Below are 27675 nucleotides of genomic sequence, written 5' to 3'. Positions count from 1 at the left end.
AAAAAGCAGTTATAACAGAGAGAAAAAAGAGAAGTTGATAGGCTGCGAACCCGCTGTTGAGAGTGCGTGTTTGTGTCGGTGTAAACGCTACGTTAAAAAAACATAAAAAGCCGAAGAGTACCAGTTTATACGTTCCAAAAAATGTTGTTGTGTGACAAAGGAAAACCCCAGGTTCAAGAAGTCCAGTTCCGTTCCGTCGTCATCTTCCCCCCAAAAAAGCTCAGAAAATAGGTACGTAGGGCGTGGTGGGCGAGAGGCGATTAAATGTTGTTCTTGTGGTTGTAAATTTGTCTTTTCTTGCTCATAATCATCATGTCTTTTTTGGTTGTCCTTGGGTGGTGGTCGTCAAGTTGGTTTGTAAACTGTTTGTCGTGTGACTCAGCGCCGCCGCCATCTCCCAAACCTGATCTACCGGTTTGGGTGCGGCTGCAGCTGCCAATCGTTGATGTACCCCATAAGCCCCATGCCAAAGAGCACAACCCCAAACGCGGTCGCGTACGGTAGTATTTGTATTATCGCCAGAGGACGCTGCCCATCACCCTGCACCGCCAACGCGCCCACCGAGTTGGGCTTCACTGTGACTGATCTCGATACAGACGAGATATCCTCAGCGTCGTCCGCTTCGGATGCCGCACCGTCAATCTGCGCGTGGGGTTTGGTCGCGCTACCGTTGGTAGTGTGCTCCAGCTTTTCCTCGGCTCTTGGGCTTTGGCTCCGGCCACGTCGTCTGGCCTCCCTAGACCGTGACCGTGACTGCTTCTCCGCTGCCCGCTTCTTATCCTCCTCGTCGCGTTGGCGAATCTGGAGGACCAGTTCTGCCAATGTTTTGCTGCCAGCGTCTCTATCAGCCTCGGCCTTCTCAGCCCGAGCGCGGTAGCTCTCCATGTGCTCCTTCATTTTGGCCATTTGCTGGGCCATCGTATCGATTTGAGCCTGGTATGCTGCTACCATAGCCGCGGTCTTATCGACCACCGGCGAGTAACTTCCTGGTTCAGGGGTGACGGTCACCGGGTCAACTTCGGCTGGTGTTTGGGTTTCCGCTGGGGGGTTGAAGGCCTTGTCGAGTTCAGAATGACCATTGACAAGAGGAATGCCCGCAGAGCCATTAACCTTCACATGCGTACTCTCCTCGTTCATCTTCTGCATCTGACCCTCGACCATTAACCGTGCCTCGCGCTCCCTGTTCAACTCTTCTTCCAAATCCCGTGCTTTTTGGCTGGTTTCGTCAAGAGCCTTCTGGGCGTTATTGAGCTGTTCTGTGAGTTGCGAAATGCGGAGGCTGTTGGTGTTATCAGGAAGAATGGGTGAGATGTTTGCGAGTTTGGGCTTCTCTATTGGGCCTCGCTTCAGCGACGCAACATCGGAAGATCCAGGGCGAGCGGCATCTGGTTTCTCTGGAAGTGGTTGGGACGGGGGAGGCGCTGGCGGATCGGAAAACCTCGTTTTCCCGCCATCGGATCGGAAAGAGACATTTCCGTTGACAAAACTCTTGGGGGCTTCTGGCGCTTCAGGTTTGTCCAAGTTCTTGACATCGTCCTTGGATAGCAGAGCGTTGAGGAATTGGCCTGTTCTAGCAATATCAGCTTGTTGCTGTCTCGCATTCCGAATCTCGGTCTGCAAGTAAAAGTTAGCGATGATTAGCTTTCCCTCAAACTCGGGAACAAACATGCCTGGAGCCTCTTGATTATGTGTTCTGTGGTGATGCTCTGCCAATGGTATGGACGCTGTTGAGCTAGGTTTCCTGCAACTCCAGCGTTACTCGGAGATACGCGACTCCCTGCCGTTGCTGACTGATTTGTTGGTCGGCCTCGGAATGGAACACCGCTGAGCTGCATCATTGGATTGTTGGAAGGGTCCAGGTCTCCAAAGCTCATTTCCATCACATTATTGGCCGGCGATATGAATCCGGCATGCTCAACCTTGGCGGCGACTTTATGATGAACGACGGTCTTTTGATCTTCGCTAACAATGTCAATACCAAGTTCAAGGTGGTCAGCTGTTTGCAGTTCGTGTGGCTCGGATTCTCTATTTTCAGGCGACAGCCGGCTCCCGTTGACAAATGTACCGTTGGAGGACTTGACATCCCGAATAAAAATCTTGCCGCTGGGGTCGGCCCAGATCTCGGCATGTTGTCGGGATAGCACTTTGCTATCAAAGAATCCGTTGACAGGTGTTGGGACCGTCTTGTTATTTGTTTGCCGTCCAATACGCAGGGTGTCGGGGTAATAGGGAACCGAGATGGTCTTGCGTTCGAAGCTGCCGTTGAGAGAAAGCAAGTAAAGGACAGGTTGCCGGCCTGAAGCGGCACCATCAGGGCCTCGTGGGAGTCCATTGGGAGCCATCAGTTGATTCTGTGGTGTTGCTAGTATCGATTGTGGTGGCTGTAGTGATGATGCACCGTTGACCCCGTTCGCCATGGGTGGTCGAACCGATGATGTTCTGGCAAATTCGTTTGTTCCTTCGGTTTTGGGATTTGGCCATGGGCCCTTTTGCTGGGGCCTCTTGCGTGATGCACCGTTTGGCCACGCACCCGTGTCGCCGGCGGAAGACACAGAACCGCCGTTCATTTGAGAACTGGCATTGGAAGTCACGGTGGATGTCGACCCGTTGGAAGACGTCGACGAGACCGACGACGACGAGTTTGATCGCGGCAGAGTTTTGCGAGGCATGGGCATGTTCACTCCTCTGGCATCTTCCGAATTGATCGTGTTAAGAAGCTGGCCTCCATTCATCCATCCCGGTCGGTTGAGGTTTGGAAAGCTAGGGGGACTCGCAACAGCCGTCATGGGGACGGCGTGGGCGATGGTCGGGGCGGTTGGCGGGTAACGACGAGGGGGGAGGGGAGGACAGCGAGCTGTCGCGGGCGAGCTCCCCGGCGAGTTGGAATGAGAAGCCCCTTTCGGCCTTCAGCAGAGTTGACGACAAGAAGGAGCGATTGATCTCTGGCAGCGGACCCACTCTAAAGGGTGCGAGGTGTCGTCGCAACCGCCCTTGTTGTGTGGAGTTGTCGAGATTAGCACTGACGTCGAAGCGCAAGGTGCTGGCCCGGTCGGGGGTCTGGGGACGGGAGATGGGATCGCGCCGAGAGCCGACGCGCACACCCGGTAAGTCGGTGGAAAAGCGTATTCAAAAGACGGGCAGAGAGACGGGAAACGAGGCTGGCAGCGATGCCGGTTTTCGCGGTGGGTTCGGGGTGGCAAGCACGATTTCGGAATGCGACTGCGCCAGGAGGTGAGGTTGACAACCTTGAGAATTTGAGGCAAGGTCTCTCCTGGCCTGGGCGTTGGCCCTCGAGAGGCGCTTAGCGAGCAGAATGCGGGCCGCAGGGTGGTCTGCGCGCACGCGTCCCCTGTTTTTCAAGCCACCTTTGGCTTTTCTGTCTGGAGTCGTCTTTGACTGCTTTGATGGGCATTTGCTCAGTACCGTCCGTCTTAATTTATTAATACCTATACACGCTTCAGCTAACAGCTTGTTGGATTCCTCTCCAGACCCTCAGTCATCCCAACTGACTTGACTCGGGCTAATCGCAGTTTGGACTTGTGACCATGACTGCCCCTCATGAACGAACTACTATGTCACGTGAGAACTGGTTTGGAAGGGGGCATCTCAACAACAAGCCACTGTCTGCCACAACAGAAGAGTTGAAAATGGTCCGAGCGTCTGATGTCGTTTCCCCCCGCCTCAAGCCGCCTCGAAGTTTGAGAGAGAACATAAAGACTGCTCCTCGTTTGCTTTGTGCCCATCACGTTATTTGCGTTCCTTTACCCTTCTAGAACAATATCCTGATGAAGAAACATCTGTAGATGCCATCATCAAGCTCTTCGATGTGTTCCATGACATAACATGGCAGGGAGCATCTAGCGTCACTGCTACCCCCAGATTAATCAATATTTATCCACGTTAGCTATCAGCGGGGAAATCCGTCATAATTGTAACTTTGCAACTTGCCTAGAACTGACCGCTTTCCATCGGCAAGGCTGAAGTAGCATCAATCCCCGTCCGTGCACCCACATTTTGCCCACGGCAACATCCAACTGTCGATATCGCATCTGACCACCAGTGCCTGCGCTGCACCTTGACCGTTTTCTGCCTCGACTTTTAGCACAGCAGCAACTCGTTTGAAACCATCAGTTGACTCGGATTAAACACCCCAGTAGCACAAAATGCCCCCTCCTCCTCAGCATGGCGTTGGACAGTCAAACGTCGACAAGTGTATGCCAACAACCCCGCGGGACCCCTCACGGAGATGGGCAGCGACAAGGACATGGGATTGGGCTATAGGCTAACTTGATGGAATAGTCAAGATGGGAATGTTGATGGGCGGCAGTAAGTTTCTGCCTTGGCGAGTAGTTGTTTTTAATAGCACTCTTCAGAACGCTAATTATCGCATTGCACAGCGGTCGGCTGCATCATCGGCTTCATCTTTGGTATGCGCTGCCGCTTCGGCCACTGAGCATTTTGAGATGATGTCTAATTCAGTCTAGGAACCGTCAACATCTTCAGATATGGCGCAGGGCCAAACGGCATCATGCGAACACTCGGCCAGTACATGCTGGGTTCCGGCGCGACATTCGGGTAGGCTGCGGTCTTGCTGCCGCCTGGAGAATTATCGTGGTTAACACATCTTTGCCTCCCAGATTCTTCATGTCGATCGGCAGTGTTATTCGGTCGGATTCGTCGCCCATCATTCAGGAGGCCTACCTCCGCGCGCAAAGACGCCCAATCATCATGGCCTCCGGCGCATTCCGTCCTTATCAGCAACCCGTTCGCCGCAGCAACGACAACTAAAGAAACAAGAAACAACGAAACAAAACACCAAGTCCGTGTCATTGACACATTGTATATATGGATCGCTCGGTGGGGCGAGATGGGAAGGCGTTTGGAGAGGGTGGACACCCCCGGGCTATTGTGCTATACATCACCATGTCTGTGCAGCTGGGAAGCACTCTGATATTGAGAATATTACCAAGCTTAGCCAGGATCAAAGCAAAATCTCTGGAACCACAAGACTTTGCGGATTATCACTGGCCAAATTAATTCTTTGCACTCGACCAACGATTCGGCCAGCTCCTCGTCAGCGGCGCTGGGAGGTGAGGAGATAGTGACGGCATTGACTGACCCGAGGATACAGAATTGCACACATTTGACTTTCTTCGACTGTTCAGGAATGCTGCCAGAGAACCTGTCCCTTCGCACTTTACACTTGACCGCACTTTTGTGGTGTCACCATCGAGGTGCTGTTCTTTTTCTACGCGTGGTCTTTTGTTCTCTTCTCGGAAATACGAAGTGTGTGAAACAGCGATTTGGAGTGTTGGGCGGGCAAAGTCCAGAAGCTCGATTTCGTCCCGGAACGGAAGAGACCTGTTGTGTTGCACCGCCGTATCTTGGTCTGTCGGACAATTTTAACCTGCATCCCTGGACTGCTAATTACCGAGGGAAGCATAGGCTAGCTGCTGCAGGGAAGATCTCCAAAATCGATAGGCTCGTCTCCCCCAGACAGTCAACTGCCGTCCGTCGTCTCTTCACGTCGAAGCAGGCCGCCGCCTGCAGACGCAACTGACACCTGTAGACACTAAGGCAGCTCGATGGTTGACAGCAGCTGAACGCACCCCCTTTTTGAGAATCGCTTGGTTCCTGTCATGGTCGTCGTCAACGCCTTGCGTGGAGTCTCTATCGATCTGTCCATCTTTCCACGCCAGCCTGAATAACCCACTCGCACAGCAAGGCAAGCAACTGCCCGTGTTGCATGGAAAACGAACAATTCATCTATGGACGCATAGACGAACATCTGGCTGCACGATGGAGATGAGGGTATCCTGGTGGCCGTGGGACGTTGCGACTGAGACACCACAAGCGGCCTTCAGTCCGTGTCCGACCTCCCGCCCAAGTCCGAGCCCTAGTTTTTGAGCAGCCACAGCTCGGCCGAAGCTTTCACAACGACTAATGAAATGAGATATGCAACCACCATCACGAAGAGCCCTCTTCAGCTAGTGGTTCCAACGACATGGCGACGTCAAGACGACCTGAAAGCCACCCAGGAAGCCACCGGATGTTTACCATGTTCTCTAGGAGTTCCTGAAACACTTATCATGCCGAAGATATACTTGGTTCTGCGGCAGTGGTGCTTCCAAGGCCTTGGTGTATTGATTCGTTCTTGGTGTGTACGCCTTCCGCTTTAAGGACGCTGCACTGCAGCGTCCCGTCCAGCAGGAACTCTGCCCGCACGAGGCAATCATTGCAACACTCAGTGCCCTTTGGTTCGCCGCCACATGATCTCGAAGTTGCTTGTTTCCTCACTACTTCAGCCATCCATGCCGTCATCCCAGCACCCTACTATACACCAGTGCCGAACCCTCGGGTAATTCTTCCGAACCCTGAACTTGGCACGGACTTGCAAAGAAAACCAGCTCGGAAAGTTTTGAAGCCAAGGTCTCGTCCAGAAGTTAATTCTACGCGACGGTGGTTGTTGTAATCATGGAAGCATTCGAACCCTGGAGATTGGGAAGTGTGTAACTCGCCGAGCGAGCGACCTCGAAAGGTGGACGACTGTGGACCAAAACGGATACGAATGATCCTGCTGACTTCCTTTTCAGCATCGAATCTGTTCACATCTGTTGTGTCCACCAAGACACGGCAGCTCTGTCACAAACATTCTGAGGTTGTCAATGATGATCGCCCTGGCGGTCGGACCTGCCCAAAGCCCTTGCAGAGGCGAGCGGCTCTGCGATAGGCCTCTTGGCACTCAGCTCATGGGCTCTTCCCGCGCCACCAAAGGGATCACCGTCCCCCCCCCCCCGTTGCAGCATGCGGGTGATCGGACGGTGCGATCAGCCCAGCGGGGCGGAGACCCCCGTTTTCTCAACTCTCCCTCATTGCTCTCAAACCCCCTAGCCCCTTATGGCTTGGCATCATCCCTACATCGCCGAAGCACTCCTCCCCGACCACAGCATGCAACCACCGGCTGGGCGGTAACCCTCACCCGAAGGGATATCAATACTGAGTCCAGGTCCATTGTCTTGGTTGCCCTCTTTCAGGTCCGTTGTCCAACCCACCTCGTCGAAGGTTCAGCGACGCCCGTCAGAGCAGGGATTGGGGCTCGGGAGAGCAGGGCAGCCACCAGAAGGGCAACACCGGAGTTGATCGGGGTTGGCAATGGCTGCGCTATTCTTCTGCCGTGTACTTCACGACATGTGGCCGCGCAGGGGGAGACGCCATTGGCGTCACGACGACCAAGTCTCACAGTTCAAGGCCTTTCTGTGGCCCATGCTCACGGACGCTCTCGAGACCGTTTAAGTATCCAGTGTCTCTCTCAGACAGCGGAAACCTTCTCTCGAGTCTTCAGCAGCGGTGTGACTTCCTTTCCAGTCATTCTTTTGTCGCCGGGTCGGGCTTCTCTTTGTCCATTCTCCCTCTCCCATTCAGTTGCTCGCCATGGGTGTCATTGGCATAGTCAAGGGGCTTGCCAACTTTGCTGCCCTGGCTCTTTCTAATACCGAACCGGCGTTACCTCAGAAGAGGACAAATGGGTGAGCAGGATGAGAATCAACGGGCAATAGGGGTTAAGCTAACATGACAACTGCAGCGCCTCTCTTCTTGGGACGTTATTATTCCCACTGATTCCTTTCATGCTTACCAACAACCCTCTTCCTGACGGCTATCCATGGGGCAAGCTCACAGACTCGGGGACCAACCCTTATGTCGAAAACCCACACACGGGCGTGACGAGATACTACGACTTCACAATCAGCCGTGGGCTCATCGCCCCAGATGGATATGAACGCGAAGTTCTTCTTGTCAATGGTGCCTTTCCTGGGCCTTTGATCGAAGCAAACTGGGGTGACATGATTGTTGTCAATGTGAGGAACAACATCACCAACCCCGAAGACGGCACGGCTATTCACTGGCACGGCTTCCTGCAAACAGAAACCCCATGGGAAGATGGAGCACCGGGTATCTCGCAATGCCCTATCCCGCCCGGAACCAGTTATCGATACGAATTTCTTGCCAGCTTGTACGGTTCGACGTGGTATCACGCTCATTACTCTGCTCAATATGCTGGTGGTATTGTTGGACCGATGGTCATTCATGGTCCTACTCAGGCCAAGTACGACGTTGATCTTGGTCCCATTCTTCTGAGTGGTATGCTTCCATCTGTCAAATATCCCAGCACAATCACTAACAGTGGTGTTCTTTTACAGACTGGTATCACAAGGAATACCATGACATCGTCGAAGAGATGCTCAAACCCAACGGCAGCCCTCGTGTGGTGTCAGACAACAACCTGATCAATGGCAAGATGAACTTTGACTGCTCAACTGTTGCCCCGGGGGACAAGACGCCCTGCACCAACAACGCTGGCATCTCCAAGTTCAGGTTCCAAACCGGCAAGACCCACCGTCTCCGTCTGGTCAACACCGGTGGCGATGGCGTCCAGCGTTTCACCATCGACGGCCACACCTTCACCGTCATCGCAGAAGATTTCACCCCTGTCAAACCATACAAAACCAACATGGTCATCCTCGGCGTGGGTCAACGCACCGACGTCCTCGTGACCGCCAATGTCGGCAAACCTGACTCGGCTTTCTGGATGCGTTCCAACCTGACCAACTGCTCCCCCAACCGTCAACCCAACGCCGTAGCAGCGGTGTATTACGACAAGGCAGACACAGACAAGGCGCCCACCAGCCAAGCGTGGAACATCCCCGAGGACCCCTCCTGCACAAACGAAGACCTGGCCAAGACAGAACCGCTGTACCCCATGGCCGTACCCAAACCGACATACACCCAGACGATGGAAATCGAGCTCTTCAAGAACGCGTCCGACGTCACGCTGTGGAAGTTCAACGGCGTCTCGATGAGGACTCACTACAACGAACCTGTCCTGCTTGTCGCAAACGAGGGGAATTTCACCTTTCCGAGAGAGTGGAACGTGGTGAACTACTACAGCAACTCGTCAGTTCGGATCATTGTGCGGAACCGCTCCGCCGGACCGTAAGTCCTTCCTTCCCTCCTCCCCCCCCCCTTCCCCCGTTGCTGACATTTCTCCCCAAAGTCACCCAATGCATCTCCACGGCCACAACCCCTACATCCTGCACGAAGGGCCAGGCGACTGGGACGGCACCATCACCCGCCCTTCCAACCCCCACAGGAGGGACGTCCACATCGTCCGGGGCAACGGCCATCTAGTCATGCAGTTTGACGGGAACCCGGGCATCTGGTCGTTTCACTGCCACATCGTCTGGCACGCGAGTGGTGGCTTCCTGGCGAACTTGGTGGTGGAACCGAAAAAGGTGGACTGGCTGAGGATACCGAGGGATGTGGAGCGGAATTGCAAGGCGTGGGATTGGTGGACGAGGTTTAATGTTGTGCCGCAGATTGATAGTGGTGCGTAAGGCGGGGTGGGGGTGTTTGTATGTAATAAGATGGGGAAAAAGCGGGTGGTTGACTTCTTGTTTGATCATTTCTGTGTTGTCTTTTTTTTTTTTTTTTTTTTTTTTTGTGAATATTGTCTTTTAGTTGGGGAAAGGAAGGGGGTTGTTGATGGGACCGAGGTGTGTTGAGAAGTGTTTTAGGGTGTATACATCACATAGCACCACAGTCATTAACCAAATATGTAGTTTCTTTTTCCGTCTGCCCAACATTTTGACCTTTGATCTTATGGTATCGTCTGTTTTCCTTGCCACCTGATGCATGTAGGCGATGATCGGGGTGGTGGAGTACTGCTTTGTTTACTTTGGTGGGGTCTGCCTCAGGGGTAGATTGAGATGTTAGTGGTAATCAGTGTGCACAACCGTGACAGTACCAAAACGATACTGTGTGCTGATGACTAGCGGGTTAAGCGCTCTTGGTATTATCTCTAAACACTAGACGAAGTTCAAGGCGGACCTGCGCCTTTCCAGCCCCCAATGATCCCGACTTGTTCGTAAACTCCCAAAACCATCGCTTTACAGAATAATCGCTACCTCTAGAGGCTTTTCATTGTTCGGATCCTTCTGGTCTCCAGATCTGTCTACGATCGCTCAACTTTTTAGACGACCTTTTGGCAGCACAGTCCTATTCAGAAGTTAAAATGTGTGTAGATATGCAAAAAGCACCTCGGCACGAAACCCATCTTACCGCGCTATTTCTCCCAGGTTTCTTGGGCCCACACGCTGGACAACACCAGCCACTACGGTCAGATATCTGCTCACACCTCCCTTCGGCATAGCATTTCTCACCACGTTTGATCACCTCCAAACAATGGCAAGGATGTAGTACACGAGGTTTTTCTGCACTTGCTAATTTGGGTTTCCGCGGTCGTCGCCGGCAGCACTACACCAAACTAGTTAGTCACTTCGTGGTTTTTCCGCTGATAAGGAGTGAAAGCATACTGCATCGATGCATGGCCTATAGCTACACACCTGGTTTGTGCGGCCTTGTGCGACTATCACTCCTGTGCAACGGAGCGGTAGTTTGACCTTGCACTCGATCTCTGGGAGCGAACATGGGCAGATCTTGTCAGCCACAGCTTTTTCGTAGGCCTTGGCTTTTCCCATGGCCTTGGCCATTTTGTCTTGTGGCGGGTCTGGCGGTAATGGCTGCTGCTGTAGGAGCTGCCTCTGTAGCGGGACTTGCGGTACCAGCTGCTGCTGGAGGAGCTGCCACTGTTTGGTGACTAGTGCCGGCGGCTGCTGCTGTAGGAACGGCCACTGCAGCGGGAGTGGCGGAGGTAACGGCGGCTGCTGTAAGAGCTGCCACTGTAGCGGGTCTGGTGCCAACGGCTGCTGCTGTAGGAACGGCCACTGTAGCGGATCTGGCGGAGGTAACGGCTGCTGCTGAGGGACTGGCGGTAACGGGCTCCATTCCGGTCGTGTGGCCGGATTTATTCGTTCCTAAATCCCAGCAAGAACATGTCAGTGTTGACCTCCGACGGCCTCAAAGTCGAGTCATTGTATTGGGCACTTACACTGCAACCTACGCATCTCCCGTTTGGCCCTGGCCGCCTATCCTCTCCTCTGCAAAGACATTGAGCCATGGTGGAAGGAGTATAGCTATACAGTAAACAGTTGCCGTGGATAAACCGATCGCTAAGCGTGATGTGTGTCGATATTTGCCCCTGCTATCGAACTCGAGAAGGATGGGCATGTGGCGGAGCGGGAGTTGAACGAGGAAGAGTTCAAAAGGGTCCAAAGCTGGCTGGCTTCGCGTCCGTGGAGTGGGGTGATGGCATGATACAGGAAGGGTCAATACCTCACAGCCCAGGGGGAGCAAAGGAAGGAGCTCGACGATATGCTTCAAGAACATCGGCCGAGTCAATCGACCCGGTTTTGCAGCTGCCACCCTTTATTAAGTGGGAGAATTGCGGTAGGCATTGTCACGCTGACCTTCACTACACTGCCAGCTCTAGGTATGTATGATGCCCACTGGCCACCATCATTCTCGAGTTGCAATTCAAAGATGAAGCGGAGACCACAGCAAATTATAGGGCCAGATTTGCACCGCATCCTGTTACTTGACTTCCCCTTTCTTGAAATGACGTGTTCCCTCCCACAGTGGTAAATATCACCATGGCTAGCACCTTCCTCACGATGACGGACCGTGAGACATGGAAGGCAAAAGACATGACATAACATTACCTGGCGTTCACCCTCTTATCGCGGCTTTCTCAAGCCATCTGTTTATGCTGCCTATCCTCTTTCCACAAACCTCTCCTGTCCCGCATGAACAACCCACTTGCCTCCTGACACAGCAAAACAACACCTATCTCAAGATAGCACTGCAGGGCTTGTCCTTTTATAAGCCGACAGTCTAACCACGACTATTACATACGACCATAACCAACTGAAAGCTCGGGATCCCGTCCGCTCTCCCCTAGATAAGCAGTTGAGTGCTGAACTAGTACTCAGGTGGGTGACCACTGGGGAATCCTCGGTGTTGTATGTTTTTGGGCATTTTTCGAGATAAATGCATTTTTTGCTGCTGTTGAAGTTGATGGTATGTTGTTTTGATAGACTTGAGATAGGGGGTGTTGGGTGGCGAAGTTTGGTTGGTTGTGGGTGTTTAGGTGCGCATCCCGGTAGATAAGCATTCGGAGCACAAGTTAGCTTTGGGGTGGTGGGTGGGGTTTGTTTTGACCCCCTTTTTGGCGGGACAACCTGGCTACACACACACAAGCACACTGTGGCAATCATATTCCTCTTTGGACCGCTAGAGCTGGTCGTCAAAGGCACTTATTATTCTCTATAATCAGCCACACCTCTTGCGACGGATGAGATAACCGAGACAGCCCAACATGACGGGATGAGATTGGCGATATCGTGTGTGCCGCTCTCGAAGAAATCGGAACGTCGGGAGTGGTACCGTACCCACAGCTATGGCTCTGGATGACCCGACTGATCTTCGTTACTGAGCCCCTAAGCTGCATCTTTAGATGTGCTCATCTGCCGACGTGTTGCATAATATCACCAACAAAACCTCCGAAGGCTTTTCTCTGTTGGGAAAGCAGCTCACCGCTACTGCCCCCGCCTCGCATCCCGAGGAATGTAAGTGTGGGAATGGCCGTTGTGAATAACACGGAGGCTGGCTGGCGGAGAACAGGTTGCTCGGTAATGTAAGGGTGTTACGACATGACGCCGTGGCTTGAGTTGGCCTTGATGACGGCCAACATGTGTCCACCCCGGGTTCGGTTCAGCAAGCCCAAGGCTCGCTACCGATGTGTTGGGGCTGTCAAACCTTTTGTATTTCTTTGCCTCGGTTTCGGTTGAGGTGGTTGTCGAGGAGGAGCTACATCAAGTCCCTGAAGATCTGTCAGAGAAAAGTCATTTTTCATCTCTTCGTTGGTGGACTCGGAAAACTTCTAAGCGACCCTCACCAATTACCTAAATCATGAAATGCCAACCCTTATGTCAACCCAGTAGACTCCCGCTTTGACCTCTTGGTAGGATTAGCATGCGTCGAACACCAGCGGCTTATTACTGCCCAACTGCAATAGTCATTGGTGAACTCGGCTGACAACATTGCCTGCCATCTGTATCCTGAAGATCTTCTTCCAGCCTTGGTCAACTGTAAATCTGTCAGATCCTGCTCGTTCTTCTAGACTGTACCACGACATGTCTCTAGCCCGGAATTACGGAGTTAGTTAGTGTCCTCCTCGTGAGAGGACAGGGTCTGCAGTCTTTATCCAACTTCGAGCCCACCAGTACAACATGAACTGCTTGGTATCGACAGGCTAATACCACTTGATAAATCAAGCGTTCTAACAGCAATACGCAAGGTTCTTCAGGGTCCAAAAACCAATCAACAAACACAAAAAAACGAAACTATTAATCCCTCCAACCCCTTAGCGGTAGCCCGGTACCAGAAAGTTGCCCGCTCACCTCACATATCCTCCTCCCCTCAAACCAACAACCACACCCACTAGCACCTCTGTATCGCCTCCAACAGCTGCTAGATCTCCAAGCGGAGATTCCAAAGATAGGTCACAACTTTCAACATATCTCGGTTACCTTCGCGCCGACCCTAGAAAGAAATTGCAAACCCCAGGGGAGATCCCCTACCCACCTCCTTTGCTTTCTCATGTTCTTATTCAGAAAAGGGATAAGAAACTCTCTATTATACAACCTGTGTCTCGCAGTAGTACAAGATAAATGAGACATCAGCAAATCTGTAGATGATAGGGGTGGGGGGGGCGCGGTGGTCTCCCTAGCCGAGCCTGCCGAGCCCCCGACCTTACTCGATCAATCATAACATGGTCCCAACCCAAAACCTGCAGGATGACTGCATCTCAAGTTTCTTCCTTACCAACTTTGGCCAAAGGAGGGCAGGTTTGCGGGGTTGGCTGTGCTACTAGTCATATCCTTTGAGAAGAGGAAGGGGGTGTGGTTCTATGGGTGCGTTCCGTTAACTGGATCAAAAAGTTGGGAGTGATGGTTGCTGGCCTACTCTGTCAGGGGTAAAATGTCAAGCTGGCATTTTGTGTAGCCCGACAAAGAAGAAACCAAGATGTAAGATGGAGTAAAAAAGGTTGAGTTCGTCCGAGGCCTTGGGGATGAGATAGAGGGTAAGCCAAGGCTGTGTCTTGCGCCACTTCTTCATCTAAACCCGAAAACCCTCAATGGCACCATAGGAGCTTTGGCTTGCAGATATGCTGCGAGAATACAACTCACAGGAACAAGAAAACTGGGATAGGTATCTCAGTAATCCCAGACCAGATATACACCAGAAATAAATCATCATTTTAAACCCGCTAAAAAAAAAGCAAATTCCTCCCCATCAACCCCCCTCAGCTATTATCCCACAACCTCCTCAACGCAGTCAAAGCTATCAACAAGCTCTCGTCCGTCCTGATCCCCCTCGTCCCCTGATTCGGCAGCACGTTCACCCAGTGATCAAACAGCTCCTTCGTCCTCGCCCCCTGAATCCCCATCTGCCCCAGATCAGGATCGTTCATCGCCGCAAACTCCAATCCTCTTGGCCCTCCAAACACGATGAGCATGTGGTTGAAAGTAGCAGTTTGGTTGTGGTTAGGGAAAGCCTTTGACAGCGGAACTCCACGCTCCGAGGTGCCGATGGAGAGGTCGTAACCGTCCTCGTAGGCCGAGGAGGTGAATACGTCGGAGAGGGACTTGGCTTTGCGCACGCTGTAGCCCCAAAAGTAGCCGCCTTCGGTTCTGGGTTCGGCTGGGTTGACGGGCTCGGGCTTGCCTTGGGCGTCGTCGGGCATTTTGAGGGTTACGCGGGTCTTGGGAGGGATGTCTTCGGAAATGGTGACTGTTTCGGGCATGCCAATGTCGACGGCGGTGCTGGGTGTTGTTAGTGATAGTCAAGTGTAAATTTGAGGTGTGTGAAAACCTACCCCTTGCCTGACCGTGGAGGAGCTTCGAGAGTTAGACCCTCGCGATACGGCAGCCACTCATCCTTGTGGGGGTGGTGTGGCATGTCCAGACCGTGCAGTAGGCCCTGAGATTTGAGGTTGGGGTGGATGGGGAACAGAACTTTGCGCATGAATGGTGGGGTTTCCAGATAGTTCAGCAGATGCTCCAGAAAGTGTGCTGGTTCTATGTCGCCGGTGTACGCATCTGGATCAAAATTCCTGGGGCGTTGTTCAATCGGGCTATCGTCAAAGATGACGACCTCGTCCACCGAGAAAATGGCAAGCGCTCTGGCAATGGAGCCCGCAGCAGTTGTCCTTTGCTCTCTTGTTACGCAGCTATCGGGATTGTCAGTCTCATGAGCAGGGTTTGAAGAGTAAAGGTGAGACATGCCTGGTGATTATGCTGGTAGGTACGGCAATCGAGATGGTCCAGTCTCTAGCGCTTGTAGGCTTGAAACGCTCTTTGGTGTTGAGGATGCCATTTCCAATACCGGAGTCAGTGTCCAACCGGCGTTTCTGTGCATTGTTAGTTGAGTGTCCAGTTACAATGTACAGTGAGATGTGTTGCGCCCAGTATGCGACTCTAGAGAAAAAGCTTCGTCTCCCATGAAGGGAAATTCGCAAAATTGACTCGACGTACTTTGGATTGTGGTTCCCAGCTCGACATTGCTTCACAAGATCAAAATTAGATACTGGAGCAAAATTATGGTGAAAATGGCTGATGATGGTCAAAGTTGCAGCTTACAAGAAGTTTTCAGACGCCCCCCGAGCTAACGGCAGAAAGCTTCCAAAAACCTGACCGCCTTCTCAATCCCACTTGGGATGCCACTCAAATTGTCGGGTCAACCCTAACCCTGCGCCCTGGCAAGTGCCGATAAGGACAGCTTTCCCGTCGCAATCCTTATCGCATGTCGTCAGTGTCGCGATGCTGCTGACTGCCTACCTTATCCCAACAACTTCCACGCGCAAATCATACAACTTCATCCCAGCCTAAACGAAGAGTTCTTTTTGACATCATACAGAGACTCTTGATTGCTATTTATCACAACCAAAATGCCTGATCAAATCACATCCGCCGCCGACTGGCGCTCCACCGTCAGCAGCAATGCCGTGGTTGTCGCTGATTGTAAGTGCCCCTCCACCATTGCGCCACGCATCATAATCACCACCACCACCACCACCATCACCATGATCTAACATCTCGCACTGTATAGTCTACGCCGATTGGTGCGGTCCGTGCAGGATGATAGCCCCCCATTTCGAGTCTCTCGCGAACAAGTACGCCAAGCCCCGCAAGATCGCGTTCGTCAAAGTCAATGTCGACAACCAAGGCGAGGTCGCCCAGCAATACGGCGTGCGCGCCATGCCCACCTTCCTGATCTTGCACAATGGCTCCGTCATCAAGACTATTCAAGGCGCCAACCCACCTGCTCTTACGTCGGCTGTTGAGGCGGCGATCAAGCTTGCTGGACCTGGGGCGGTAGGGGGGTCGTCGTTCAGCAGTGGTGGTCAGAGACTGGGTGGGACGCCGGTTGGAGGGCAGAGAGTCGGTTCGGGGCAGAGGGTTACGAGGCCGATTTCGTGGGATATTAATCAGTGGGTTAATGCCGTGCTGAGCTTTTTGGGCTTGTATTTTGTTTCGTTGCTTTCGGTGAGTCTGAGCAGGATATCTGGGTTTGTAGGTTGGGTGATTGCTAACGATGCGCAGCTTGACCCCTACAAGTCGGCAGAAGCGTCCCGGTTTAACAAGAAGAACCCGCCGCCGCCGGCCAAGCCGGCGACTGGGCCTGGTGGGAGGCCGGCTGGACGGGCTACGTTCAAGACATTGAATGATTTGGGGAGTGAGTGATGTCTTTTTTTTGCAAGGAAATGGTAACAGATCAGGGATTGGGCGTTTAGAGCAAGCGAGCTGTACATATTGGTAATGTTCATTTGATTGACTTGGTGATGTGCTGCATTCCTGTCAATGATGTAAAAAGGTATTGACAAAAAGAAAGGACATGCAGATGCAGATGCAGATGGAAATGTGTTGTTGTGGTAATGTGGTAAAGGGGGAAAAGATTCCGGCCGTCAACTCCTACAAAGAACTATGATATTTCTACTCATCACGAGGATAATGTTCATCTGTCATCTCAAGACACTAATAATTGCTGGAATACCCAAGGCTACAGGGGTGGGGTAGGATTTTGAAGCTCGGGATCTTTTCGCCCCTCGCTCGAGCTTGGACCCCTCCAAAAGCTCTGAAAATTCACCATGACGATTGCCCCTCGAACCTCCCAAAACACCTTAGTATTGACATCCACACAAACAGCACAACGGACGACCATGCTTTCGGCCGGCAAACTCCAGAACAGGTGTCCCGGATGCCGGGCCCAGGTTCTGGGCTTCTACGATGCTCTCTTGCAGCCGCGCAATATTGCATCCCGCCCGTTTGTCCGCCCGCGCGCGACGCCAGTCACAGCAGCTTCGAGAGCTCTCAGTTCGAGATCTCGACAACCAAACCCTGTCAGACCATTCTCGACGACCAAACGGGTGTTCAATGAGGTGCCGCCGACCGAAAAGGATACCGAATCGCAGTCAGCAGAGAAGGAGGCGCAAACAGTAGAAGGATCAGGGGAAGCAACAGCAGAAGAGATCGAACTTCTTGTGCGCCAGGCGAGGCAAACATTTGGAAACACGTTACCCAAGGACTACTTCTCAGGAGAAGAGTATAAGGTATACGAAAGATTATATGGACCGCCACTGCGCGAGACGGCACCGGAGGATGTTGGCCTTCCGCTCAGGGACGAGCATGGAGAGGTCATTGACGAAACGACGCCCGAGCACGCCTTGTTCAGGGAAACGGAACATGGAGACTACGAACAGGTCCAGTACAGGATCAACCCAGCGGTACCTGGCGGTGCTGTAGAGGCTGCAGACACTTCAGAGCCTGGATTCCCCGGGGAGCTGGCCGAGGAAGCTACCGATCTCGAGGCACAAGCTGAGCAGAACCAGCCAGTACTCAGTGATGCACATATCGACTACCTTAATATCACGGCCAACAACTCGCGCGAATACCATGCTCTGATAAAGCTTCAACGAGATTTTGAGGCAGCTGCCGCACTTCAGCCAATGGATGAGATTCACGAAGAAATCCGCGAGGACGAAGGCATCACCGAGCAGGACTATCCAAGGGAAGAGGAGGAGATTGAGGAGGACGATGAGTACGACCCCGGGACGGAATTCGAGGTGGACGAGTCTCGCGACACCAGGGAGCATCCGTTCACTTCGATGGGCAAGTTCAAGACTTCACCGAGCACCATCTACCTGCCAAAGGCCAGCTTTGTTGAGCCGATTAGCACGCTCCTGAAGCGCACGGATTCCACACACATCAGGCAGTGCGGGGAGGAGAATCTCGGTGGCCCTGGTTTCCCTCACGGTCCGGGATCACCTCGGTCAAAGGTGAACGTTCCGCAAAAGGGGCTGGGATTGCAGGCCGGCGTTGGCTGGATGTCGGAGATTGAGGCTGATACGTTCCTCGCTACCATTATGCCTGCCGTATACGCCACGGCTATGAGCACTCTGGTGGAGGTCAGGAAAAGGCTGGGACCTGAGTGGCTGAGGGGCTTGCTCGCCCGAGATGGCGGCCCCCGAGTGCTGGATGTTGGCGCTGGTGGTGCCGCCCTGGCAGCCTGGCAGCAGGTGCTTCAAGCTGAATGGGACATCCTTCGTGAAAACGGCGAGGTTTCGGATCGGTACCCCCCTGGAAAGAAGACAACAGTCGTCGGCAACGACCACCTTCGGCATCGCGTGTCCCGCTTCTTGCACAATACGACCTTCTTGCCCCGTCTGCCGGATTATCTGCATGTAGCCAATGAGCACGATATGGGTGTCGGTGACAAGCCGGCGCCGCGGAAGCAGTACGATGTCATCATTGCGTCCCACCTGCTGATGCCGCTGGACAAGGAGTACAAGCGGAAGGACATGTTAGACAACCTCTGGAAGATGCTCAATCCGGAAGGTGGTGTGCTCATTCTCCTGGAGAAGGGGCACCCGCGAGGCTTCGAGGCGGTAGCCGACGCTAGAGACCGCCTCTTGGATAACTTTATCCTCGCACCCCATTCGGAGCCTCACGCTGACGAAGTCCGGACCTCGTCTCAGCACGTTCGTGAGCCCGGCATGATCATCGCGCCTTGCACCAATCACCAAAAGTGCCCCATGTACCACCAGCCTGGTTTCAGTCCCGGCCGCAAGGATTTCTGCCACTTCCAACAGCGCTACATCCGGCCTCCCTTCCTGCAGCAGATTCTTGGAGCCTCTCGGCGCAGCCATGAAGATATCGCCTTCAGCTATGTCGCGGTACGCAGGGGTGCTTACCCAGAAGGGCATACGCCGTCGGCAGATTTTGCTGCTGCTGCTGCTTCTGCTGCTGCTGATGTATCATCCGATGCCGGCCCGTTGACCACCATCACCTCTGATAACGCACCCGTCTACGTGCAGGGCAAGGAGGCTTCGGATCTCGCTTTCAAGGGGTACGAGGCGGAAGATAGCAAGAAGCCCCATCCGCTCTCGCTACCCCGCAACATCCTCCCACCGCTGAAGCGCCACGGCCATGTTACACTCGATGTCTGCACACCGCAGGCGACGATTGAGCGGTGGGTGGTGTCCAAGTCGTTCTCCAAGCAGGCGTACCGGGACGCTCGCAAGGCTCAGTGGGGTGACCTGTGGGCTCTGGGCGCCAAGACGCGCACCCTTCGCAACGTTCGCCTTGGCAGGGCCGGGCAGGACGCGGTTGTGGTGAAGGATGCTGGCGTGCGCTCCCGGCGGGCGCTGGAGGCGGCGGGTAGGAAGCGGGACAAGGTGGTGGAGATCAATGTGCACCCGCAGTTTGGTGTCACTGGTGCCTATGAGAAGCATCCCCGCGGCAAGACTCCTGAGCAGAGGAGATCCAGGAACGGCAGGAAGGTCAGGATTGAGAATTTGATGGAGGAGATGGGTGCCAATGAGCTTCCTGATCCGGATGACATTGAAGATGCCGAGTACCTGAAGAGCAAGGACCTCTAGTTCACGATTATCCTGTACAACAGAATGAGGTACTCTGTAGGATGGAACAGTTCTTTGACTACCAGGAGACCCAGCAAATGTCATGACAAGGCTGTAGCTGCTTTCTCCTCCCTTCCCGTTGCTGCATACACAACGCAGAAAACTAGTTGACGGGCTACTGCAAACCACCACTCTGCATCAGTCGATGCTATTCTGCCCTTGTGACAAACGCTCACCAAGTGCAACTGTACATACAGATACTGCACACCGCTTTGAAGCAAGGCTGTTGATCGTGATGAAATGACTTTTTACATGTTCCCGGGTGATGGCCTGGCATTAGCTCTGCAGTTTGCGGGACGGTTTTCGTGGCACATTTCGAAGAACCTTCTTTCTTAGGCATGCGCTATCTCGTAAAATATTGATTGTACTTAGAGAAGGAGTGAGGAGGGGGGGGGGTAGAAGTGTGCCAAGAGTTGTCAAAACTGCAAATGTGCGACACTGGTCGGCTTATGCCGTTGCACTAAGAAATACACTAACGAATGCCTGCCGGAGCGGGGCGGGGTGGAGTTTCCTCACGCCGAACCGCTTCGGCCCCGACTTCTCGGTTTTTATTTTTTTTATGGTCCTCTCCTCCTCCTCATCCTCCTCCTCCTGCGCAAGCTCCACCTCATTCCCGAGAGCCAGGGCATGGGGGGCCCCGCAAAACCCGCAAGGCCCGAACATTAGCGTCCGAATCCCACCGTCTCCACCTCGCGCAACAAAAGAACGATTCCAACCAGCCCTGAAACCGAAACTACCTACCCTAACGGCTGACGCGGAAGGTACGGTATCAACGGCTCACACCTGTGCGATTGTGACCATACAGAGGATTGTTAGTTACGACTACGAACTGTCTTGTGTGTGTGTGCCTTGCTTGCTGTTCGGCGACCACGCATTTGCGCGGTACCACCGCTTAGGTACACACCCTGCCGCCGAGCGGCACTCTCCGTCCTGGGGTCGCTTGCAGAGTGAGACACACACCTTCCCAGCTGGCTGGATTTTCTCAACGTCCTCAGCGCCCACTAAACGACGGTCTGTGCCCTTTGTGGCTGACTCCAAGCCAGGGTTTTGAATCCATCCACAACACTAGACGCAGGGTGAACAACTCCTCGGAACCAGTGGTTGGTTACGTAACTATCACCCATCGTCAATTACACACATAGGACAGCCTCGTGGGACAGCCTCGTGGGACAGCCTCGCCATTTTCAACATCACCAGCCTCACCCTTCTTCACAATGCCTCCTCCTCTAAGACTTCAACACATCCACCTCCCCTCCCCCTCCCCAACCAACCTCCCACCATACTCCCTAGCCAGCAAACTGCAATCCCTCCTCCGCCGCCACCACCTCAACTTCAAAGACAGCCCCTCCACCAACCCCCCACCACCACCCTTCTTGATATCCTTCACCCCCTTGCCGATCTACACTCTCGGCCGGCGCCAATCCTCCCCTTTATCTCCGCAGGAACTCACCCGGCTATCCCGGCCACTATCCTACCAGAACCAAACCCTCCCAGTAACAACCTCCCACTCCCCCAGAGGAGGGCTGACGACCTACCACGGCCCGGGACAGGTAGTTCTCTGGCCGGTACTGGACATCCACTCCAAGCGCCACAAGACTTTTACCGTCAGGTGTTACTCCCGACTGTTGGAAAACACCACCATCGCCACGCTGGAGAAGATGTTTCGCATCAGGGCTTTCACCACTGAAGACCCGGGGGTGTGGACGAGAGTGGGGGATGGTGAAGAAGAAAGGAAGATTGCTGCGTTGGGGGTTCACCTGAGGCGACATGTCAGCGGGTTGGGGACCGCGATCAATGTTGACATGCCCGGGACGGATGAGGTGCTGAGCGAGAGGGAGAATCCGTGGAGGAGGATTGTGGCTTGTGGGATTGAGGGGAAGACGGTGACGTGTGTGAGGGAGGTTGTTGCGCACATCACCGCCGGGGAAGGGCCGGGGTTGAGGGGAACGGAGGTGGTGGCTGATTTTTGGGGGAGAGAGCTCAGCGAGAGGATTGGGGTTGATGGGGTTGACAAGATTTCTGGGGGAAGGGTGGCGGAGTTGCTGGAGGAGGCTGTGGTGAGGAGTGAGGAGGGGTGGGAAGGGGGAGAGGAGGGATATGTTGAAGAGGTTAGGAGGGGACTGGGAGGATGGGTGGAAGAGGCCTTGGATAGAGGGGTTTGAAGGTGGTTGTTGACGTAAATGAAGCTGTGTATAACTAACTGTACAACACCAGACTGTACATACCATTAACAGGGGTAATTATGCAACATGAACCCTTTTGTATAAAAATCTGGGTACAGCACCCACCCACTCAACTCGGTTGATCTTCAAGACACTCGGTTATATCATCAACCAAACTGCCATGCTCTCTCGAGTCTCAGCTGATATCTGATATCACTTCCTTCCCGCCCCCATCAAACAAAAGCACGCAATCTACCCAAGCAAAACAAACAACTGCACAAAATTTCAGCATCTATCACAACTCACTTTTGCAAATTTGCACACTTTCGATAGCCATATGCACGACACACACACACACACACGCTGCCTGCCAGCCTTGTTCTCATTCGACAATTCTCTCCTACAGGTTCATTTGGATTTTTTTTACTCCGACATCGCAAAACAGAACCTTGTGGAACGATAAACACCCTCCCCCGAACAAAAAAAAAGCCCCAATGAGAGGTGAATATACTGAAATTCTCAACTCCTTGGCTAGAAATCAGGTACCTGCCCAGGGTCCCCTTAAATTCGAGCTTTACCTGCCCACTTAGGCATTCAATTCGGGAGAGATCTCCATACTTAGTCAGCTCGTTACTTTACCTGAAAAACGACCCAGCCGGACCCGGATGAAGATATCCCCAACATGCATCAAACATGACTCGGTGTTCCCGGTCAACTCTCTTTTGCAGTAAGATAATAATTTACCTCCAGTTCGGGGACACTATTGGGCTGTGGGCTGGTCTCTCGGGGCAAGATCACCACGAAGTTCATTCACAGCCAGCCAACCTGCCATGTAGGTACCTACCTACCTACCTACCTATCTAATCTTGCACATGTGCACAGCACAGGAGATGAAGCACAGCACAGAGGCAGCCAAACAAAACATGAAAAACATGTCAGTCAATGGCGCTGTCTAACTTCCTCGCCGGTCAGTGTGCAGTAAGCCCGACCGGTTTGACTCAGGAGTCCCAGCCACCAGTGTTAGTTCAGGAGCATGTTCTGTAAAGGTATTGGAACCTCTCTCAGCTCCATTGCCTACCAACAGCAAAAGTGATGGTGTCAGTGTGCCTGCATTTCATCCACCTACCTTGCCTATCCAACCACACATCAACCAAGGTTACACGTTTCTTTTTCTCCATGGAAGATCGATCTTATGCTACGTGTTCGCCATGCACCCCCAAGATGCATTATGCCGGCCCAAGAACCAACCCCCTTAAACAGCAATAATCTTCAATAACAGAGTAAACCCATCCCCCTCCCCCACCCCCACCTAAAAAAAAAAAAAGCAAACATCTGTCTGAGTCAATGATTCATCATCACGAAACAAACATCCAAGACATTGTAGTGCGAACAGATGATCTGATATTTACAACTCAACCTCCAATTGCCCCCTCTTTTTATGGAAATAGGTACCTTACCTGGTACCTAGATATTACCCCTTTAGGGCCTTCAACAATCATCATCCTGCTCCTCCCTCCCTTCACCGCTTCTCTATTCTTCCATACTCCCAAAAATAATACATGATCGTATTCCAATTCTTTCTCACACAAACACCGGCCCGAATATCGCCAAGTTTTCCCCTTCCTCTTCCTTCCTCAGTTCCCCTCGCATAGATAGGTGCCCTCTCGCCCCGGCTCATCGGCCCTCAACTCCGCCTAGGCGCCCTCCAAAAGGGGGCCTTGGTCTTCCTACTCAGCCATGCCATACACAAGCACACACATACACACGCATCACGCATTGCACAATCAAGGGCCAGCCCGTAGGAAAACTTCTTTCTCTCTTGCTTTCTTTGTCTCCATGGAAATATTCTCCGTATTCTCCGTAGTCTCCCGTGTTGGCATATGCAGGCCCTCCACCACCATATTCCTCCGATGCCAACGACCGCACAATCAGCCTCTTTCCTTTCCCCTATGCGGCTCTCCGTGCCCTTTTCTTTTCCCACCCCTCCCCCCCCCTTCTTCCTTCTTCCTTCTTCCTTCCCATATGGTTCTCTTTTCGGGTCCAGATTTTGTTGGGGAAAAAACAAGAATGCAACCATAACCCACGAAAACGTATGGATAGACTGAGGGAAAAAAGATCAAAGAATACAAAAAAAGGCTAAAAGCTCCCATTCCTGAACACCTGTGTATCATGAGACATGTCAACACCAATACAAGACAATACTAAGCAGGAAAACCCAAGAAGAAAAAAATATAGCAAAACCCCGTACATGAGTAAAGTCAATAACTCCAATGTCAAAAATAAAAAAATGGGCTTGCAGTTTCCATCGTTGCGTGACTTTCGGTTCCCTCTGAAATGCTGGCGAAGGCATTGCACAAAAAGGAGCTCGGCTTGTGGGTCCAGTCTACTTCTGACCAAAAAGGCCAGCCAGGAAGAGGGACCTAGTTTTCTTTCCTGCGGCCCGAGAGGTTTATGATGAGGGAATTATCGTGGACTTTGCCGGACCCAAAGAAAATAAAAGAGACCAAAAGCAAGCGTTGCGTTCCATGCGCCCCCGAATGATTTGCTGTGAGATGGTCGAAACAAACCGGGAGATGCTGCATGAGCCCCCGGGGATTGGGATAAACGAACGCTCCAGTACAACCCCCCCTGCGGCTGCTATATTGATCGTCGTCATCGAATTATCGCTCTCTGTCGCTGGCTCGCCAAACCTGGGTATTATTTCCTCCAACCCCCTACCGGCGTCTTTTGGAATCTGTTGTGTGTGCTGTACTAGGTGAATGGTTGGCACAGCCATCCATCAATGTTTCGAACTTTTTCTTTTTGGTCTGTAACTGCTAGACGCTCGCGCGCTTCTTCCCGTTTCCGCGCTGCGGTCCCTCGTAGTCTTCAGCCTCGGGCCGATATTCCTCGGGCTGAAAGTTGGGGTTGTTGTAGTGCGCAACGTTGAAATGGCTGTTCCGAAACGTCGACGTTTGGAAGCTAGGTTCGCGCCATGTGTCGTTCTCTACGTACTCGGGAAGCTGGCAGTACTCGCTGAAACGCAGTGGGTGTGTCTGCAAAGGTGCTGCCGGAGCTACCGCCGGAGCTGTATGGATGGGCAACGACATGGGAACCGGGGCCGCTTGTACCGCGACAGAGACCGGAGGCGCCTGCTGAGGAGGCTCAGCAAAAGGTGGGGTCATCCAGGTTGACGTGGGACTCGGGCTGTATGCCGACAATGGTGATGGGCTGGTATCCAGAAGGGTTGGGGCTAGACCCGGTGGCGGCCCATGAAAGCCGGGAAGCATGCCGAGCACCCCCATGTTGATGCCGTAGCTAGGCATGGAAACAGGGGCGCTGGCGATATCGTAGGTGGGTGAAAATGCCACGCGATGAACCTGCACAGTAACGGGCTCGGGAATCGGCTCGGGCTCGGCAACGTAGAGAAGGTCGTAATGATCGGGACGGAACAGGAGGTAGATGATGGGTCCAAGTGTCGATGGGTGTCGGTCCCTGGCCTCCTCAGGAAACCGGTACGAATTGACTTCGGAGCCAGGACTGCGGTCAAGGTAAGCCACTTCCAAAACAAAACCGACAGGCTTGAGAAGCACATCGACCAGTAACGAGACACCAAGGTGGTCAATCTCGACCTGATGACGCTCCAGGACGTTGCTGCAATAACCCTGCACACCTGCCTCGTCCGTGACGAAAGCGCCATACGTATCCTGGTTGCCCTTCAGGTATGAACTCGCCAGCAGGCGAAAGTGGTACATGATGGCGTTGCCAATCTCGGAGTCGTTGAAGGTCGCATATACCTCTCTCATGGCCTGCTCAGGGTCACCGGCAAGGGCGGCAACCTGGTCAAGGAGGAGCAATGTCTCCTCGACAAAGTCAGTATAGACATATGGGGAGTGGCCGCCAATGGTCTCGATGTAGCTGTTGAGACCCTCCAGACGTAGCTTCTCGGCTTCGATCTGGCCCTTGTTGCCGCCTTTTACCAGCGTCTCGAAGTAGCCAAAGGCAATGGCTGCAGGAGGCAGTCAGCATAAATGCCCGGAATGTGCTCGTTGGGAATCTCGAAGAAGCAGAAAAGGAAAATCGCCGACTCACCCCGCCAGCCACAGTTCCCGTCACCTTGGATCGGGCGGTAATGCGAGTAAGTCCGGGGTAACACCTGTCAAGCCATGTCAGCTAAATCGTCCGAGGCATAGAGACAGCATGCATGCACGTACCGCCGTCTTCTGGATGTATACCGGATCGGCCTTGGCATATTCGCTCGTGATGGCGGAGCTGGGCGTCTTTTCGCCTACGAATGGGCCCTGTACGCGCGGGAGAGAGACGGTGGTGAGCATATATGATTTTTAGTTGTTCAGGGGGCCCGGAGGGACAAGCAGCATACCTCGAGCTGGGGTTGGAATTCCCGGGCGGCCGCCTCCTGGGCGACTAGATCCTCGGGATTTGGCTCCATTTTTTGAATGGCGAAATGCGGTGGCGAGGACCGGTGATGTGTGGTAGCGGGGACGGACGAGGTGAGGGCAGAGGCGGAGGTTGCAGAGGTGGTGTGGAAGTTGAAGTGGCCGGCGGCAGAAGATGCGGGGCCGACGCCCGTGGCGTTGGCGCTTGCTGGCGTGCTGAAAATGGGTGAATAAAGCAGGGACCTGCCGGCCGCGCCTCCTACCCCAGGCCCTCCCAGCCCGCCATATCCACCACCGCGTCCACGCCGGTCCGTTAAGCGCAACGGTGTCTCATCGAATGTGTACTGGGGCAACGTCTGGGGCAGCGAGTATCCAGCCGACACTTGATGGACGAACTGGGCTGCTGGGTCTTGTTCGTACATGCCGGATTCTCTTGTTCGGTTTTCTAGCTAGAGGTATGTCCTGGTGGAGGTGCAGGTGGCTGATCGGATCACTAAAGAGCACCGGCGAGCGGCAGCAGCCTGAGAGAGAGAGAGGGAGAGGGAGAGGGAGAGACAGAGAGAGAGAGAGAGAGAGAGAGAGAGAGAGATATGTATCTAAGAAAACAGGTTTGTTTTATCTTTTCTCTCTGTCTGGTGTGTGTTGCCCTACTGCGTGTTGGCTACTCCAGCGTCCCGTCGTTCGTTTGCACACACAGCCCGTTCAGGTGTGATAGGTATGTACCGTACCGTCGTGTGTGTCAGGTCTCTCTTATTATCGGATCGGGGAACCACAGCGGGACCGCCAGCGACACTTGTAAAACCGAGGAGGAGAGGTACGCATGAAAGAACAAGAACAGATGAGTATGGGTAAAAGTAAACAAAAAAACAAAAAAAAAATGATAAGTGATTTTCACAACGACCGACTTCACCAGCGGATGGTACCAGAGAAAGCCAAGAGCGAGAGCGACGGGCGGGCACACACAACCAAGGACCAGCTACGGCGTCAACCTTGGGAGAGGTACGTAGTATAAGAGGCGGGCGGATCGGACGGGAAGCAATGGAAAGGAGGAGAGGAGAGGAGAAGAGAAGAGACGGACGAGACGGGACGAGTTGGGATGGGAGGAAGGGGCATAATAATAATAACACACTACCCAGGTATTAAGAAACGCGACAGCGACAGACACCCCGTACACGACGGGACGAGAAAAAAAAAGAGAGAAAAG

General features: G+C 53.2%; 9 protein-coding genes across 9 annotated transcripts; 4 read left to right on the top strand and 5 right to left on the bottom strand.

Annotated features, from left to right (window-relative positions):
• Positions 1–408: 408 nt before the first annotated feature.
• QC761_115490 (uncharacterized protein) lies at positions 409–2786 on the bottom strand (the record flags this gene model as incomplete). Its single annotated transcript, XM_062874821.1, has 2 exons — positions 409–1614; positions 1671–2786. 2 exons carry the CDS (start codon positions 2784–2786, stop codon positions 409–411), a joined length of 2322 nt encoding a protein of 773 aa, XP_062738018.1.
• Positions 2787–3403: 617 nt separating this feature from the next.
• MGR2 (subunit of TIM23 translocase complex) lies at positions 3404–4788 on the top strand (the record flags this gene model as incomplete). The annotated part of the gene is made up of 5 exons (XM_062874820.1): positions 3404–4212; positions 4300–4326; positions 4398–4427; positions 4485–4575; positions 4638–4788. Exons 1-5 carry the CDS (start codon positions 4164–4166, stop codon positions 4786–4788), a joined length of 348 nt encoding a protein of 115 aa, XP_062738017.1. The 5' UTR covers positions 3404–4163.
• Positions 4789–7431: 2643 nt separating this feature from the next.
• Positions 7432–9638, top strand: QC761_115470 (uncharacterized protein; the record flags this gene model as incomplete). Its single annotated transcript, XM_062874819.1, is given in 5 exon segments — positions 7432–7526; positions 7583–8139; positions 8199–8991; positions 9053–9485; positions 9500–9638. The coding sequence occupies 4 exon segments, from the start codon at positions 7432–7434 to the stop codon at positions 9390–9392; spliced, it is 1785 nt and encodes a 594-aa protein (XP_062738016.1). The 3' UTR covers positions 9393–9485; positions 9500–9638.
• Positions 9639–9816: 178 nt separating this feature from the next.
• On the bottom strand, positions 9817–11377 carry QC761_115460 (uncharacterized protein). Its single transcript, XM_062874818.1, has 4 exons — positions 10946–11377; positions 10371–10871; positions 10117–10311; positions 9817–10053 (listed from the first exon to the last, which is right to left on the bottom strand). Exons 1-4 carry the CDS (start codon positions 11012–11014, stop codon positions 9976–9978), a joined length of 843 nt encoding a protein of 280 aa, XP_062738015.1. The 5' UTR covers positions 11015–11377; the 3' UTR covers positions 9817–9975.
• Positions 11378–13920: 2543 nt separating this feature from the next.
• On the bottom strand, positions 13921–15518 carry QC761_115450 (uncharacterized protein; the record flags this gene model as incomplete). The annotated part of the gene is made up of 5 exons (XM_062874817.1): positions 13921–14019; positions 14145–14780; positions 14834–15187; positions 15243–15367; positions 15492–15518. The coding sequence occupies 4 exons, from the start codon at positions 15516–15518 to the stop codon at positions 14261–14263; spliced, it is 1026 nt and encodes a 341-aa protein (XP_062738014.1). The 3' UTR covers positions 13921–14019; positions 14145–14260.
• Positions 15519–15774: 256 nt separating this feature from the next.
• RSM22 (37S ribosomal protein S22) lies at positions 15775–19894 on the top strand (the record flags this gene model as incomplete). Its single annotated transcript, XM_062872033.1, has 4 exons — positions 15775–15977; positions 16066–16502; positions 16560–16692; positions 17163–19894. Exons 1-4 carry the CDS (start codon positions 15905–15907, stop codon positions 19892–19894), a joined length of 3375 nt encoding a protein of 1124 aa, XP_062738013.1. The 5' UTR covers positions 15775–15904.
• QC761_0017220 (uncharacterized protein) lies at positions 19403–20277 on the bottom strand (the record flags this gene model as incomplete). The annotated part of the gene is made up of 2 exons (XM_062872032.1): positions 20186–20277; positions 19403–19928 (listed from the first exon to the last, which is right to left on the bottom strand). Exons 1-2 carry the CDS (start codon positions 20245–20247, stop codon positions 19403–19405), a joined length of 588 nt encoding a protein of 195 aa, XP_062738012.1. The 5' UTR covers positions 20248–20277.
• Positions 20278–21147: 870 nt separating this feature from the next.
• Positions 21148–22095, top strand: QC761_115420 (uncharacterized protein; the record flags this gene model as incomplete). The annotated part of the gene is made up of 1 exon (XM_062874816.1): positions 21148–22095. The coding sequence occupies one exon, from the start codon at positions 21148–21150 to the stop codon at positions 22093–22095; it is 948 nt and encodes a 315-aa protein (XP_062738011.1).
• Positions 22096–24218: 2123 nt separating this feature from the next.
• On the bottom strand, positions 24219–26893 carry QC761_115410 (uncharacterized protein; the record flags this gene model as incomplete). The annotated part of the gene is made up of 4 exons (XM_062874815.1): positions 24219–26083; positions 26167–26230; positions 26289–26375; positions 26456–26893. The coding sequence occupies 4 exons, from the start codon at positions 26891–26893 to the stop codon at positions 24912–24914; spliced, it is 1761 nt and encodes a 586-aa protein (XP_062738010.1). The 3' UTR covers positions 24219–24911.
• Positions 26894–27675: the final 782 nt, after the last annotated feature.

The sequence above is a fragment of the Podospora bellae-mahoneyi genome, assembly GCF_035222275.1.
Source record: "Podospora bellae-mahoneyi strain CBS 112042 chromosome 1 map unlocalized CBS112042p_1, whole genome shotgun sequence".
Taxonomy (NCBI): Eukaryota; Fungi; Ascomycota; class Sordariomycetes; order Sordariales; family Podosporaceae; genus Podospora; species Podospora bellae-mahoneyi.
Note: the sequence above shows the minus strand (reverse complement) of the source record. Positions and strands in the feature narration are given on the sequence as shown.